Source organism: Pristiophorus japonicus, chromosome 14 (assembly GCF_044704955.1).
Source record: "Pristiophorus japonicus isolate sPriJap1 chromosome 14, sPriJap1.hap1, whole genome shotgun sequence".
In the NCBI taxonomy this organism is placed as follows: Eukaryota; Metazoa; Chordata; class Chondrichthyes; family Pristiophoridae; genus Pristiophorus; species Pristiophorus japonicus.
In genome coordinates this window covers 153,439,470-153,453,797 of record NC_091990.1, presented here as the reverse complement: position 1 = coordinate 153,453,797, position 14,328 = coordinate 153,439,470, and the positions used below count along the sequence as shown (strand labels likewise).

Here is a 14,328-nt window from a genome sequence, read left to right as displayed (position 1 = left end):
GAGTTACATTATTTAGTCTTAATTTTACTAATTTTTAACGAACCTAATAAAAAGTTAATTTTAAAAGTTAATTTTTACCTGTGTTTTTCCTTCTCCTGTCTGTTGCTGTACATTTCAAAGGTAAGAGTAAATTCCAAAAAGATTGAATGTTCCTTGGCTCAACACCAACTAAAGGGCCAGTTTATCAGTAATTGAAAGCTTGTGATCTGAAGACTGATATGGTTATGTAATAGCCACAAGTCAAGCTTTGATGCATACAACACGTGGAATCCAGAAAAGGTGCTGTCAAGCAAATACACATGCTGGCAAGCACAGAACCTCAACACAAATAGTTTTGAAGCACATTAATGATGGAAATAATTATAACCACCCAACATCATTACAAACATTAAAGTGTAAATCTAATTAAATGTATACCTTATGAGATCTCCCCTTTTCCATACCACTGTAGGTGAAAAGGAACTTGCCTTTACTCTACATTACAGTGTTCATGACTCTGGGAATTACAGGCACATACACAAAATGTTGGATCAACCGTGAAGACTTTTATTTGTATATCCAAAGTTAAATCTCACACAGAGGCAATGATTATACTTAGCACAACATATACAAAGTAAATTCCTTAAGAGCTCTCTTTTAATGCTACCCAGACCCAAGTGCTGGTCATTGTTTACCTTGTCCTGTGTGCGTCAGAGCGGCCTATAAAAGGCCCAGCAGTTTGTGAGGCGGGAGTGCGAGCAGCGGGAGTCCGGGAACGTCAGAGCAGCCTATGAAAGGCCCAGCAGTTCGTGAGATGGGAGTGCAAGCAGCGGGAGTCCGGGGATGTCAGAGCAGCCTATGAAAGGCCCAGCAGTTCGTGAGATGGGAGTGCAAGCAGCGGGAGTCCAGGGACGTCGGAGCAGCCTATGAAAGGCCCTGCAGTTCGTGAGACGGGAGTGCAAGCAGCGGGAGTCCAGGGACGTCGGAGCGGCCTATAAAAGGCCCAGCAGTTCGTGAGGGCAGCTGGTGCAGCTGCAGGGAGAGAAGGCAAAAGAAGTAGAAAGAAATCAAAAGGTCACGTCGCAGCCAAGGGGGTAAGTAATTGGCTGGTGATTGGTAAGTAGTTTTTCTTTTTCTTTTCCTTTATTAGTCGGTAACCTTTAGCAGTGTTGTTGCCAAATTAAGTTAGTCTAAGGTTAAGTCATGGCAATAGAGCTCGGACATGTGTTATGCTCCTCCTGTACTATGTGGGAAGTCAGGGACGCTCTCAGTGTCCCTGATGACTACATGTGCAGGAAGTGCATCTGCCTGCAGCACCTGACAGACCGCATTGCGGCACTGGAGCTGCGGGTGGTTTTATTCTGGAGCATCCGTGATGCTGAGGATATCGTGAATAGCACGTTTAGTGAGTTGGTCAGACCGCAGGTGGAGGTTACACAGGCAGATAGGAGATGGGTGACCAACAGCAAGAGCAGTGGAAGGAAGGTAGTGCAGGGGTCCCCTGCGGTCATCCCCCTGCAAAATTGATACACTACCTTGGGTAGTGTTGAGTGGGGTGATTCATCAGGAGAGAGCAGCAGCAACCAAGTTTATGGCAGCATGGGTGGCTCTGCTGCACAGGAGGGCAGGAAAAAGAGTCTCAGAGCTATAGTGATAGAGAATTCTATTGTAAGGGGAATAGATAGACGTTTCTGCGACTGCAATCGAGATTCCAGGATGGTATGTTGCCTCCCTGGTGTAAGGGTCAAGGATGTCTCGGAGCAGGTGCAAGATAGTTTGAAACAGCCCGTTGTCGTGGTGCATATAGATAACAACAATATAGCTAAAAAACGGGATGAGGTCCTCCAAGACGAATTTAGGGAGCTAGGAGCTAAATTAAAATGTAGGACCTCAAAAGTAGTAATCTCAGGATTGCTACCAGTGCCACGTGCTAGTAAGAGTAGGAATCGCAGGATAGCTCAGATGAATACGTGGCTTGAGCAGTGGTGCAGAAGGGAGGGATTCAAATTCCTGGGACGGTGGGACCGGTTCTGGGGGAGGTGGGACCAGTATGAACCGGACCTGCACCTGGGCAGGACCGGAACCAATGTCCTCGGGGGAGTGTTTGCGAGTGCTGTTGGGGAGGAGTTAAACTAATATGGCAGGGGGATGGGAACCTATGCAAGGAGACAGAGGGAAGTAGAATGGGGGCAGAAGCAAAAGATAAAAAGAAGAAAAGTAAAAGTGGAGGGCAGAGAAACCCAAGGCAAAAAGCAAAAAGGGCCACATTACACAAAATTCTAAAAGGGCAAAGTGTGTTAAAAAGACAAGCCTGAAGGCTCTGTGACTCAATGCGAGGAGTATTCGTAATAAGGTGGATGAATTAACTGCGCAATTCAATAAAGGAAAAGGAGGTGGGGTGGCATTGCTGGTTAAAGAGGAAATTAATGCAATAGTAAGGAAGGATATTAGCTTGGATGATGTGGAATCGGTATGGGTGGAGCTCCGGAATACCAAAGGGCAGAAAACACTAGTGGGAGTTGTGTACAGACCAGCAAACAGTAGTAGTGAGGTTGGGGACAGCATCAAACAAGAAATTAGGGATGGGTGCAATAAAGGTACAGCAGTTATCATGGGCGACTTTAATCTACATATTGATTGGGCTAACCAAACTGGTAGCAATGCGGTGGAGGAGGATTTCCTGGAGTTTATTAGGGATGGTTTTCTAGACCAATATGTCGAGGAACCAACTAGAGGGCTGGCCATCCTAGATTGGGTGATGTGTAATGAGAAAGATTAATTAGCAATCTTGTTGTGCGAGGCCACTTGGGGAAGAGTGATCATAATATGGTAGAATTCTTTATTAAGATGGAGAGTGACACAGTTAATTCAGAGACTAGGGTCCTGCACTTAAGGAAAGGTAACTTCGATGGTATGAGATGTGAATTGGCTAGAATAGACTGGCGAGTGATACTTAAAGGGTTGACGGTGGATAGGCAATGGAAAATATTCAAAGATCACATGGATGAACTTCAACGATTGTACATCCCTGTCTGGAGTAAAAATAAAACAGGGAAGGTAGCTCAACCATGGCTAACAAGGGAAATTAAGGATAGTGTTAAATTCAAGGAAGAGGCATATAAATTGGCCAGAAAAAGCAGCAAACCTGAGGACTGGGAGAATTTTATAATACAGCAGAGGAGGACAAAAGGTTTAGTTATTAGGGGGAAAATAGAGTATGAGAGGAAGCTTGCTGGGAACATAAAAACTGACTGCAAAAGCTTCTGTAGATATGTGAAGAGAAAAAGAGTAGTGAAAACAAACGTAGGTCCCTTGCAGTCAGATTCAGGTGAATTAATAATGGGGAACAAAGAAATGGCAGACCAGTTAAACAAATACTTTGGTTCTGTCTTCATGAAGGAAGACACAAATAATCTTCCAGAAGTATGAGGAGACGAAGGGTCTAGTGAGAAAGAGGAACTGAAGGAAATCCTTATTCGGCGGGAAATTGTGTTAAGGAAATTGATGGGATTGAAGGCCGATAAATCTCCAGGGCCTGATAGTCTGTATCCCAGAGTATTTAAGGAAGCAGCCCGAGATAGAAATAGTGGATGCATTGGTGATCATTTTCCAACAGTCTATCAACTATGGATCAGTTCCTATGCACTGGAGGGTAGCTAATGTAACACCACTTTTTAAGAAAGGAGGGAGAGAGAAAACGGATAATTATAGACCGGTTAGCATCACATCAGTCGTAGGGAAAATGTTGGAATCAATTATTAAAGATGAAATAGCAGCGCATTTGGAAAGCAGTGACGGGATCGGTCCAAGTCTGCATGGATTTATGAAAAGGAAATCCTGTTTGACAAATCTCCTAGAATTTTTTGAGGATGTAACTGGTAGAGTAGACAAGGAAGAACCAGTGGATGTGGTGTTTTTCGACTTTCAAAAGGCTTTTGACAAGGTCCCACACAAGAGATTGGTGTGCAAAATTAAAGCACATGGCATTGGGGGTAATGTACTGACATGGATAGAGAACTGGTTGGCAGACAGGAAGCAGAGAGTCGGGATAAATAGGTCCTTTTCAGAATGGCAGGCAGTGACAAGTGGGGTGCCGCAGGGCTCAGTGCTGGGACCCCAGCTCTTCACAATATACATTAATGATTTAGATGAAGGAATTGAGCGTAATATCTCCAAGTTTGCAGATGACACTAAGCTAGATGGCGGTGTGAGCTGTGAGGAGGACTCTAAGAGGCTGCAAGGTGACTTGGAGAGGTTGGGTGAGTGGGCAAACGCATGGCAGATGCAGTATAATGTGGATAAATATGAGGTTATCCACTTTGGTGGCAAAAACACGAAGGCAGAATATTAACTGAATGGTGGCAGATTAGGAAAAGGGGAGGTGCAACGAGACCTGGGTATCATGGTACATCAGTCATTGAAAGTTGGCATGCAGGTACAGCAGGCAGTGAAGAAGGCAAATGGTATGTTTGCCTTCATAGCTAGAGGATTTGAGTATAGGAGTAGGGAGGTCTTACTGCAGTTGTACAGGGCCTTCGTGAGGCCTCACCTGGAATATTGTGTGAAGTTTTGGTCACCTAACTTGAGGAAGGACGTTCTTGCTATTGAGGGAGTGCAGCGAAGGATCACCAGACTGATTCCTGGGATGGCAGGACTGACATATGAGGAGAGACTGGATCAACTGGGCCTGTATTCACTGAAGTTTAGAAGGATGAGAGGGGATCTCATAGAAACATATAAAATTCTGACGCGACTGGACAGGTTAGATGCAGGAAGAATGTTCTCGATGTTGGGGAAGCCCAGAACCAGGGGACATAGTCTAAGGATAAGGGATAAGCCATTTAGGACTGAGATGAGGAGAAACTTCTTCACTCAGAGAGTTATTAACCTGTTGAATTCCCTACCGCAGAGTTGTTGATGCCAGTTCATTGGATATATTCAAGAGGGAGTTAGATATGGCCCTTACGGCTAAAGGGATCAAGGGTATGGAGAGAAAGCAGCAAATGAGTACTGAGGTGAATGATCAGCCATGATCTTATTGAATGGTGGTGCAGGCTCGAAGGGCCAAATGGCCTACTCCTGCACCTATTTTCTATATTTTTGTATGTTTCTATGTGCCTTACCTCAGTGACCAACCGAGGGCTCATTCCTGACTGCAGTAAAATTTATTTCTTCCTACCCTCATATTTATGTGCTAAATTACCGCAGTTGCAACCAAATGATCTAATCTCGCTTGATCAGTGGCCCTTCGCTGGAAGTCTGCTTGTTTGTTTTACAGAACTCTCACGGCGTTAATCAGCCTTCCTGCCACAGCAGTTGTCAGGGGTGTTGTGCTCTTGCATTATCTCGTTTAGGTTTTATGACTTTTTTTTGCAAGGCTCTTATCTTTTGCTTTCCTGAGCACTTTTTTGTAAGGCTTAGCTCATCTTACAGTTTCCCAATTTTATAATTACAGCAGCCATTTTACACCACCTAAGTGAGACTGCGAGTTTAATGCTAACTAATTCAATTATGGGCATGTTTTATGCTGTCAATTTCAGCTCATTAGACAGTATTCATGTCACTTGAGATCTTTGTTGTTGCAGGAAGAAGAATCATCTGAATATTCCAGGATGTTTTATTTAAGTACAATTTAAGTGAGATGAGAAAGTTATCACTCTATGTATTTTAGCAATCAATTTAGCACATGTTAATTGCTTCAAAAATGTTGGAAGTACAACAAATCAATAATAATTCAGTTACTGTGGAAGCACCATTAACAATTACAGTACTGATATTGACGATTAGGCAAGTTTTGTAGTTGAGATGATAAAGTATTGCAGGTTCTCTGAACTAATGCTTAAAACAATGAAGATTGCTAATCTAAAACAAATTCTCAAGAGACTTTACATCAGTTGGAAGGATTAATACTCACTGTAAACATTGCCGATCTTTCTCGGCTGACCTGCAGTCCACAGCAACACTTCATTCATGTTCCCCACATTGACCCTGCTGCTCCGAGAGTTGGTGTCTCCGCCCAAAGTGAACCATTACATTAAAAACTTATTGGGTACTGCTGACTACGCTAGGGTCGGCGTGATCTCCCATTGTCATGCAAATCCTCTTATTCGGCACAGGCCAAGTCCCAAGGATGCCGGATAAGAGAGGTTCAACCTGTATAATGGAAGGGCTCTTCCATAGAATAGAAATTGGGGGATAATTGAGAGCCCACACATAGAGTTTGCACGTATGGTATAGCAACACACTGGGCAGGAATGAAAAGAATATAATTGATAGAAATTTAACCTCGAACTCCATAAGCATGCTTTATGTCTAAGGTGAAGAAGGCTGTGCACTGGAGGCTTTGGTCTGCAAAAACTCTGGGGGATCATTGGGACGTTGGATATTTGGAGCATTGATAATGGAGCTTCCACGGTATTATACAATTGAAGGCATTACAAAAACATTCAGGCACTAAAAATATTTGAAATGGTTTTATTTTGTCTCCTCATAGACTAAATACAGTCTAAATTGTTTTGGCACAATAATGTACAAAACAAATTATGCTATTATTCATATTGGAATATTCAAAATTTAGGGAACATATTTTGCACACTGAATATAAACTAGATCAGTTACAATATTCTATTTTACACAAGGATACAAATAGATGGCAGTCAAAGACCAAGAAATGGAAAAAATGAATAAAGAATTAAATATTAGTGAAAGATCATCCGTAAGGATTTATGTAAATCCAAAAATCTGGCAAATGCATTTCCTCCCTATGTACCTTGTAACAATAAAATGTATTTGTTTAAAATGTGTCATGACAGTAGATGTGAATGATGTCAACGCATTGATCCTTCACTAAAGAGGAAAGAATCTGCATTTGTATAGTGTCTTTCACATCCTCAGGATGTCCCAAAGTGCTATACAGGTACAACATTTCAAATTCGGCTGTCCGGAAACCGGACATTTTTGAGAAAATCCCATTTGATCAGTAAAATAAAATCTGGAATTATTGTCCAAAAACCATCAGGCCAGACTAGTTTTTGGCTTCGCCGCTATGTTTTAAATGGCGTGTGATCGGTCCGAGCCTTGCCGAATGACCCTCGACCCGGCCCGACCCGACCTGACCCACGCCACGATTAGTACTTTGTCTGTCTCGATAGCATATGTACACACTCGGTTTTCTTGTCCGAAATCCAAAAATCGGCACTGTCTCGGTTCCGTGGTTGCCAGATTTGAGACGTTGTACCGGTACAGCCAATGAATTGCTTTTGTTAGTGGAGTTTTGAAGGCAAATAAGACAGCCAATTCACATACAGAAAGGTTTCACAGTTATGAGATAATAACCTCTTTGTCTGTTTTTAGTGATGTTGGTTGAGGGATAAATGTTGACCAAAGCAACTGCCCTGCTCTTCTTTTGAATAGTACCATGCAATCATTACGCCCAGCTGAGAGAGCAGACAAGGCATCAGTTCAACATCTCATCTGAGAGGATGACACCTCTGACAGTGCAGCTGTCCCTCAGTACTGCACTGAATTGTTAGCTGGAGTGAGTCTTGAATGCATGAACTTGTGACTCAAAGGTGAGACTATTAGCATTGAGCATCTTTGAGGATGTAACGAGCAGGGTGGATAAGGGGGAACCAGTGGATGTGGTGTATTTGGATTTCCAGAAGGCATTCAATATGGTGCCACATAAAAGGTTACTGCACAAGATAAAAGTTCACGCGGTTGGGGGTAATATAGTAGCATGGATAGAGGATTGGCTAATTAACAACAGAGAGTCGGGATAAATGGGTAATTTTCCGGTTGGCAAACAGTAACTAGTGGGGTGCCACAGGGATCGTTGCTGGGGCCTCAACTATTTGCAATCTATATTAATGACTTGGATGAAGGGACTGAGTGTAATGTAGCCAAGTTTGCTGATGATAGATACAAAGTCAGGTAGAAGAGCAAATTATGAGGAGGACACAAGAAATCTGCAAAGGGATATAGGCAGGCTAAGTGAGTGGGCAAAAATTTGGCAGGTGGTGTATCATGTAGGAAAATGTGTGGTTATCCACTTTGGCAGAAAAAATAGAAAAGCAAACTATAATTTAAATGGCGAAAAATTGCAAAGTGCTGCAGTACAGAGGAACCTGGGGGTCCTTGTGCATGAAACATAAATAGTGAGTATGCAGGTACAGCAAGTAATCAGGAAGTTAAATGGAATGTTGGCCTTTATTGCAAGGGATTTAGAGTATAAAAGCAGAGAAGTCCTGCTACAACTGTACAGGGTATTGGTGAGGCCAAACCTAGAGTACTGCATATAGTTTTGGTATCCGTAATTAAGGAAGGATATACTTGCATTGGAGGCTGTTCAGAGAAGGTTCACTAGGTTGATTCTGGAGATGAGGGGATTGACTTATGAAGATAGGTTGAGTAGGTTGGGCCTGCACTCATTGGAGTTCAGAAGAATGAGAGGTGATCTTATCCAAACATGTAAGACCATGAGGGGGCTCGACAAGGTGGATACAGAGAGGATATTTCCACTTATAGGGGAAACTAAAACTAGGGGGCATAGTCTCAGAATAAGGGACAGCCCATTTAAAACTGAGATGAGGAGGAATTTTTTCTTCTCAGTGGGTTGTAAATCTGTGGAATTCTCCGAATCAGAGAGCTGTGGAGGCTGGGTCATTGAATATATTTAAAGCGGAGATAGACATCGAATAAAAGGTTGTGGGGAGCGGGCAGAGAAGTGGAACTGAGCCCATGATCTTATTCAATGGCGGAGCAGGCTCAAGGGGCCAAACGGCCTACTGCTGCTCCTATTTCTTATGTTCTTATGTTCTTATGTTCTTATGTTCATATGATACCAGTACTGTGCAATGGAACACTTTGCTTCATAACATCCGATGTTGCCAGATCAGGAACAGAATGGTTAAATGCAGAATTGAATCCCGCCTACTCTGCCTCAACTCCAACTTCAGAAGTGCACCCCTAGTATGGTAATGTGACATTTTTACATTATGGTTGTCTCAGCTAATAAAAGGTGGCAATGACTTTATGATGGCATTGCTAGTATAAATACAGCGTCAAAAATCCAGAGTTCCGGAATCCATACTGTTCCGGAATCAGGACATCGGGACGATCCGTGTTAAGGTCGTCCGGAATCTGGAAAACGTTCCAGAATCCTGACACGCCGCTACGCCGCCTTACTCCCCGGCCTTGGGCCACCGCCGGCCTCGCCCCCGCTTCAGACCTCTGCCTCAGGCTGGCTGCTGCTGCTTGGCCGCCCGACCCCCCCATTTCCTTCCCTCCCCTCCCCTACCTACCTACCTTGGCCCAGGCGTTTCTAGACTTGGGACGTTGAATAAACGTTCCGATGTCTGGAAATACCCAAACCTGGGCTCGGGCGTTTCCCGATTCAGGATGTCAGAACGGCGTTCCGAAATCCGAAAATATACAGAATACGGAATGGCTTCAGTCCCGAGGCTTCCGGATTTTCGACGCTGCATCTGTATCATTATTATTTATTGTGTTTATTGCTTTGTCCCACAGTTTGCTTTAATCGCACTGGGACATAGTTCCCTCTCTTCATTTTAATAAAAATGTATAAGTGAATATATTGGTGGGGAAGATCAGTAGAAAGCAGGAAAGAATTTTTCTTAGTTTTTACGGATACTCAGTTAAGAAATGTTTAAAAGGTCAGTCCAGAGAGAAAACAAAGAAAATGTTCTGGTGTAGTAACTGTGAAGCTGCTTGCGGTCAGTGGGGGGAGGGAGGAGGAGGAGGAAGTGGGGGACGAGCAGGAGGGGCAAGAAGAGGGGGGATAGTGAAGAAGAAGAGTGGGGGAGAACTGGATACTAAAACTGAGTTTTTCCATTGCAACCAGAGTTTCTTGAAAGCAAAATAGCAAGCATCTGCCATCATGATTGGGTCCATTAAATTCAATAAAATAAAGGCTGATTGACCCATTCATGAAAAGAAAAAAGAAAATCATGTTTTTAATATTCTTGTTGCTCTGAAAGTACTCTTTTTAAAGAGTTCAGTGCTCTAAAGTCACAATGTTTCGTGCTAACGGCACTCTCTTCCATTCCCATTGTAGTCCAGTGTTTATTTGGTGGATTTTATGAAGGTGCTCAGTGAACTATAGATCTCTGTACGGCTGGTTAGTAGTTTTCCCTTTTGGCTTATTATCAATGGTAAAATTACGAATCCTGTGATTTTCAATGATGTCTGGACCAAATAATTGTTTTGTCATTTGCTTCAATAGATTGCTTTAGTTAATGTTGGATTCACAGTTCTTTAAACTTCAGCTTCATTTTCTGGTGGAACTAAAAATATGAACCTTTTGTCACACCAACATTACTATGAGGCTGTTGTTCTGAGATAGAAATAGATTGAACTTTCATTGTTTCCTGAGCGTGCACATCATTGAGATCTTTTCCTGTTGGTATTTTCATTTTCAGATCATTATCGGATATTCTGTTTTCATTGTTGGCCTGCAAATTAAATTATAAATAATTTAAGTATCAGCTTTCATTATTGAAGAAATGCTGATGCATATATAAAACAATACATAACATTTTTAAATATATCAGCATAGGAAGAAAATGCAAGGAACATCGGGAACAGTAGCTTGGTGGTTATGTCTACTAATCCAGAGACATGAGTTCAAATCCCACCACGGCAGCTGGGGAATTTAATTCAGTTAATTAAATAAATCTGGAATAAAAAGCTAGTGTCAGTAATGGTGACCATGAAACTATCGGATTGTCGCAAAAAACCCATCTGGTTCACTAATGTCCTTTAGGGAAGGAAATGTGCCATCCTTACCCAGTCCGGCCTATATGTGACTGCAGACCCACAGAAATGTGGGTGACTCTGAACTGCCCTCTGAAATGGCCTAACAAGCCACTTAGTGGTATGCCACCACCGTGAAAAACAATAATAATAAAACCAGACGGACCACCTGGCATCAGCACTGGCTTCAGACACGAGAATGGCACACCCAACCCAGTCGACCCTGCAAAGTCCTCCTCACTAACATCTGGGGACTTGTGCCAAAATTGGGAAGCTGTCCCACAGACTAATGGCCTAGCAATCCGCTCAGTTGTAACAAACCGCTGTAGAAAGCAAGAATAAAACTGGAGGGACCACTCAGACACGATAATGGCATACCCAGCCCAGTCGACCCTGCAATGTCCTCCTCAAAAAGTGTCACAATTAGGAGAACTGTCACGCAGTCTAGTCAAGCAACAGCCTGGCATAGTAATACTCACAGAAACATATCTTTCAGCAAATTTCCTAGATTCCACCATCACCATCCCTGGGTATGTCTTGTCCCACTGGCAGGACAGACCCACCAGGGGTGGCAGCATAGTGGTATACAGTCAGGAGGCCCTGGGAGTCCTCAACATTGACTCTGGACCCCATGAAGTCGCATGGCTTCAGGTCAAGCATGGGCAAGGAATCCTCCTGCTGATTACCATCTACCACCCTCTCTCAGCTGATGAATCAGTACTCCTCCATATTGAATACCACTTGGAAGAAGCACTGAGGGGAGTAAGGACACAGAATGTACTCTCGATGGGAGACTTCAATGTCCATCACCAAGAGTGGCTCAGTAGCACTACTATTGACTGAGCTGGCCGTGTCCTGAAGGACATAGCTGTCAGATGGATCTGTGGCAGGTGGTGAGAGAACCGACACAAGGGAAAACCTACTTGACCTCGTCCTCTTCAATCTACTTGTTACAGATGCATCTGACCATGACAGCATTGGTAACTGTGACCACCGCCTTGTTCCTGGGGAGACAAAATCCTGTCTTCACACTAAGGATACTCTCCATAGTGATGTGTGGCACTACCAGCGTGCTAAATGGAATAGATTCAGAATAGATCCAGCAGCTCAAAACTGGGCATCCATGAGGTGCTGTAGGCCATCAGCAGCAACAGAACTGTATTCCAGCACAATCTGTAACCACATGGCCTGGCATATCCCGCACTCTACCATTACCATCAAGCCAGGGGACCAACTCTGGTTCAAGGAGAGTGCAGAAGAGCATGCCAGGAGCAGCACCATGCATTCCAAAAAATGAGGTGCCCACCTGGGGAAGCTGCAACACAGGACTACATGCATGCTAAGCAGCATGCTATAAACAGCGCTAAGCAATCCCACAACCATCGGATCAGATCAAAGCTTTGCAATCCTATCACATCCAGTCATGAATGGTGGTGGACAATTAAACAACGGGAGGAGGAGGCTCCATGAATATCCCCATCCTCAATGATGGCAGAGCCCAGCACATGAGTGCAAATGATAAGGCTGAAGTGTTGGCGATCAGTTGATGATCCATATTGGCCTCCTCCTGACGTCCCCACCTTCGGAAGCTAGTCTTCAGCCAATTTGATTCACTCCACTAGATATCAAGAAACTGCTGAGCACACTGGATACAGCCTATGGGCCCTGACAATGGGCTCAATTTTGGCTAGGAATTGCTCCATTTTTTTTTGAGTAACTTGATTTTTCTGGCTTATCTTAAAAAGCCCATTTTGCACATTCAATTTGCGCTAGTGCAAGTGAGTTAGTTACAATTTTTTTAGTTTCATTTAATTTGTCTCGAAAGGGGGCTTTATCAGCTACCTACGCCAGTTTTGGCCACTTTGGTCAGCTAATAGTTACTCCAAATCTACTTAGGCCAGTGTATGTGGCTGATTTCTTAACTCTCCGCAAGAAAAACCTTGCGGAGAGTTAAGAAATCAGCGCAGGTAGGTACATCAGAGGCCATTCGGCCTTGGATAGGGGTGGGAAGAGAAGCAGAGAGGAACTGCATCTAAAACACCAAGACTTACAAAGCACAAAAAGTAATAAACATTCAATAACAATTAAAAAATAGAAGTAAGTCCTACCTTCATCTGAAAACTTGGCCAGGGTAGGCAGCGGGCCAGCCGGTGCAGGTGGTCACTCGGCCTGGGATAGGTGCGGGACGACCGGGAGACCACTCGGCCAGGGATAGGGGCGGGACGACCGGGAGACCACTCGGCCAGGGATAGGGCGGGAACTGCCGACATCAGAGCACACACAGGCTGCAGGAAGCAAACTCACCAGACAGCAAAACGCAAGCAGCTACGATTCCTTTTAAAAATGGCCGATTGCCAAATTTCGGCGCTACTGCGCATGTGCGGACATCGCGACCCGACTCCAATGCGCATGTGCAGACATCCCGGCACTGTTTTCAGCGCAGGGCTATGGCTCCGCCCCCGACTTGACTGGCCACGCTGCGCGACGACTGGGGAAAGGCTAGACAGCAGCCAAAGTGGAGAGGAAATGTTTCGGCGCACTTCTGAATGGAGAAAAGCGGCGCATCTCCAATAAGTGCACCGAAAAAAGGGATGGGCCAACATTGAGCCCAATACCCAGCTTTTGTGGTGAAGACTTGTGCTCTAGAACTAGCTGTGCATGTAGCCAAGCTGTTCCAGTACAACTACACCACTGACATCTACCCAACAATATGGAAAACTGTCCATGTTTGTCCTGTCCACAAAAAGCAGGAGAAATCCAATCATGCCAATTACTACTTGGCTCCAGACCTCATTATAGCCTTGATCCAAACACGAATAAAAGAGCTGAAATCTACAGATAAGGTCCGAGTGACTGCCCTTGACATCAAGGCAGCATTTGACCGAATGTGGCATCAAGGGGCCCTACTAAAATTGAAGTTAATGGGAATCGGGGAGTCATACCTAGCACAAAGGAAGATGGTTGTGTTGGAGGTCAATCATCCAAGCCCCAGGACATCACGCGGAAAGAGTTCCTCAGGGCAGTGTCCTAGGCCCAACCATCTTTAGTTGCTTCATCAATGACCTTCCCGCCGCCATAAGGTCAGAAGTGGGGATGTTTGTTGTTGGTTGCACAGTGTTCAGTTCCATTCGCAACTTCTTAGCTAATGAAGCAATCTATGCCGGAATGCAGCAAGACCTGGACAACATTCAGGCTTGGGCTGATAAATGGCAATTAACATTTGTGCCACACAAGTGACAGGCAATGACTATTTCCAACAAACGAGAGACTAACCAAAGCTACTTGACATTCAACGGCATTATTATCGCTGAATCGCCCACCATTAACATCCTGGGGGTCACCATTAACCAAAAACTTAACTGGACCAGCCACATAAATAATGTGGCTACAAGAACAGGTCAGAGGCTGGGTATTCTGCGGTGAATATCTCACCTCCCGACCCCCCAAAGTCTTGCCACCATCTACAAGGCACAAGTCAGGAGTGTGATGGCATACTCTCCACTTGCCTAAAAGAGTACAGTCCCAACAACACTCAAGAGAATTGATACCATCCAGGACAAAGCAGCCCGCTTGATT

At 44.1% G+C, this 14,328-nt stretch overlaps 1 protein-coding gene across 1 annotated transcript in view; it reads right to left on the bottom strand.

Moving 5' to 3' along the window:
• Positions 1-10,283: 10,283 nt before the first annotated feature.
• Positions 10,284-14,328, bottom strand: part of slc5a12 (solute carrier family 5 member 12) — a 66,067-nt gene continuing 62,022 nt past the window's right edge. Inside the window, exon 15 of the mRNA XM_070898755.1 lies at positions 10,284-10,451. Within this exon, the coding sequence (XP_070754856.1) occupies positions 10,284-10,451 (168 nt within the window). The remainder of the gene's footprint in view (positions 10,452-14,328) is intronic.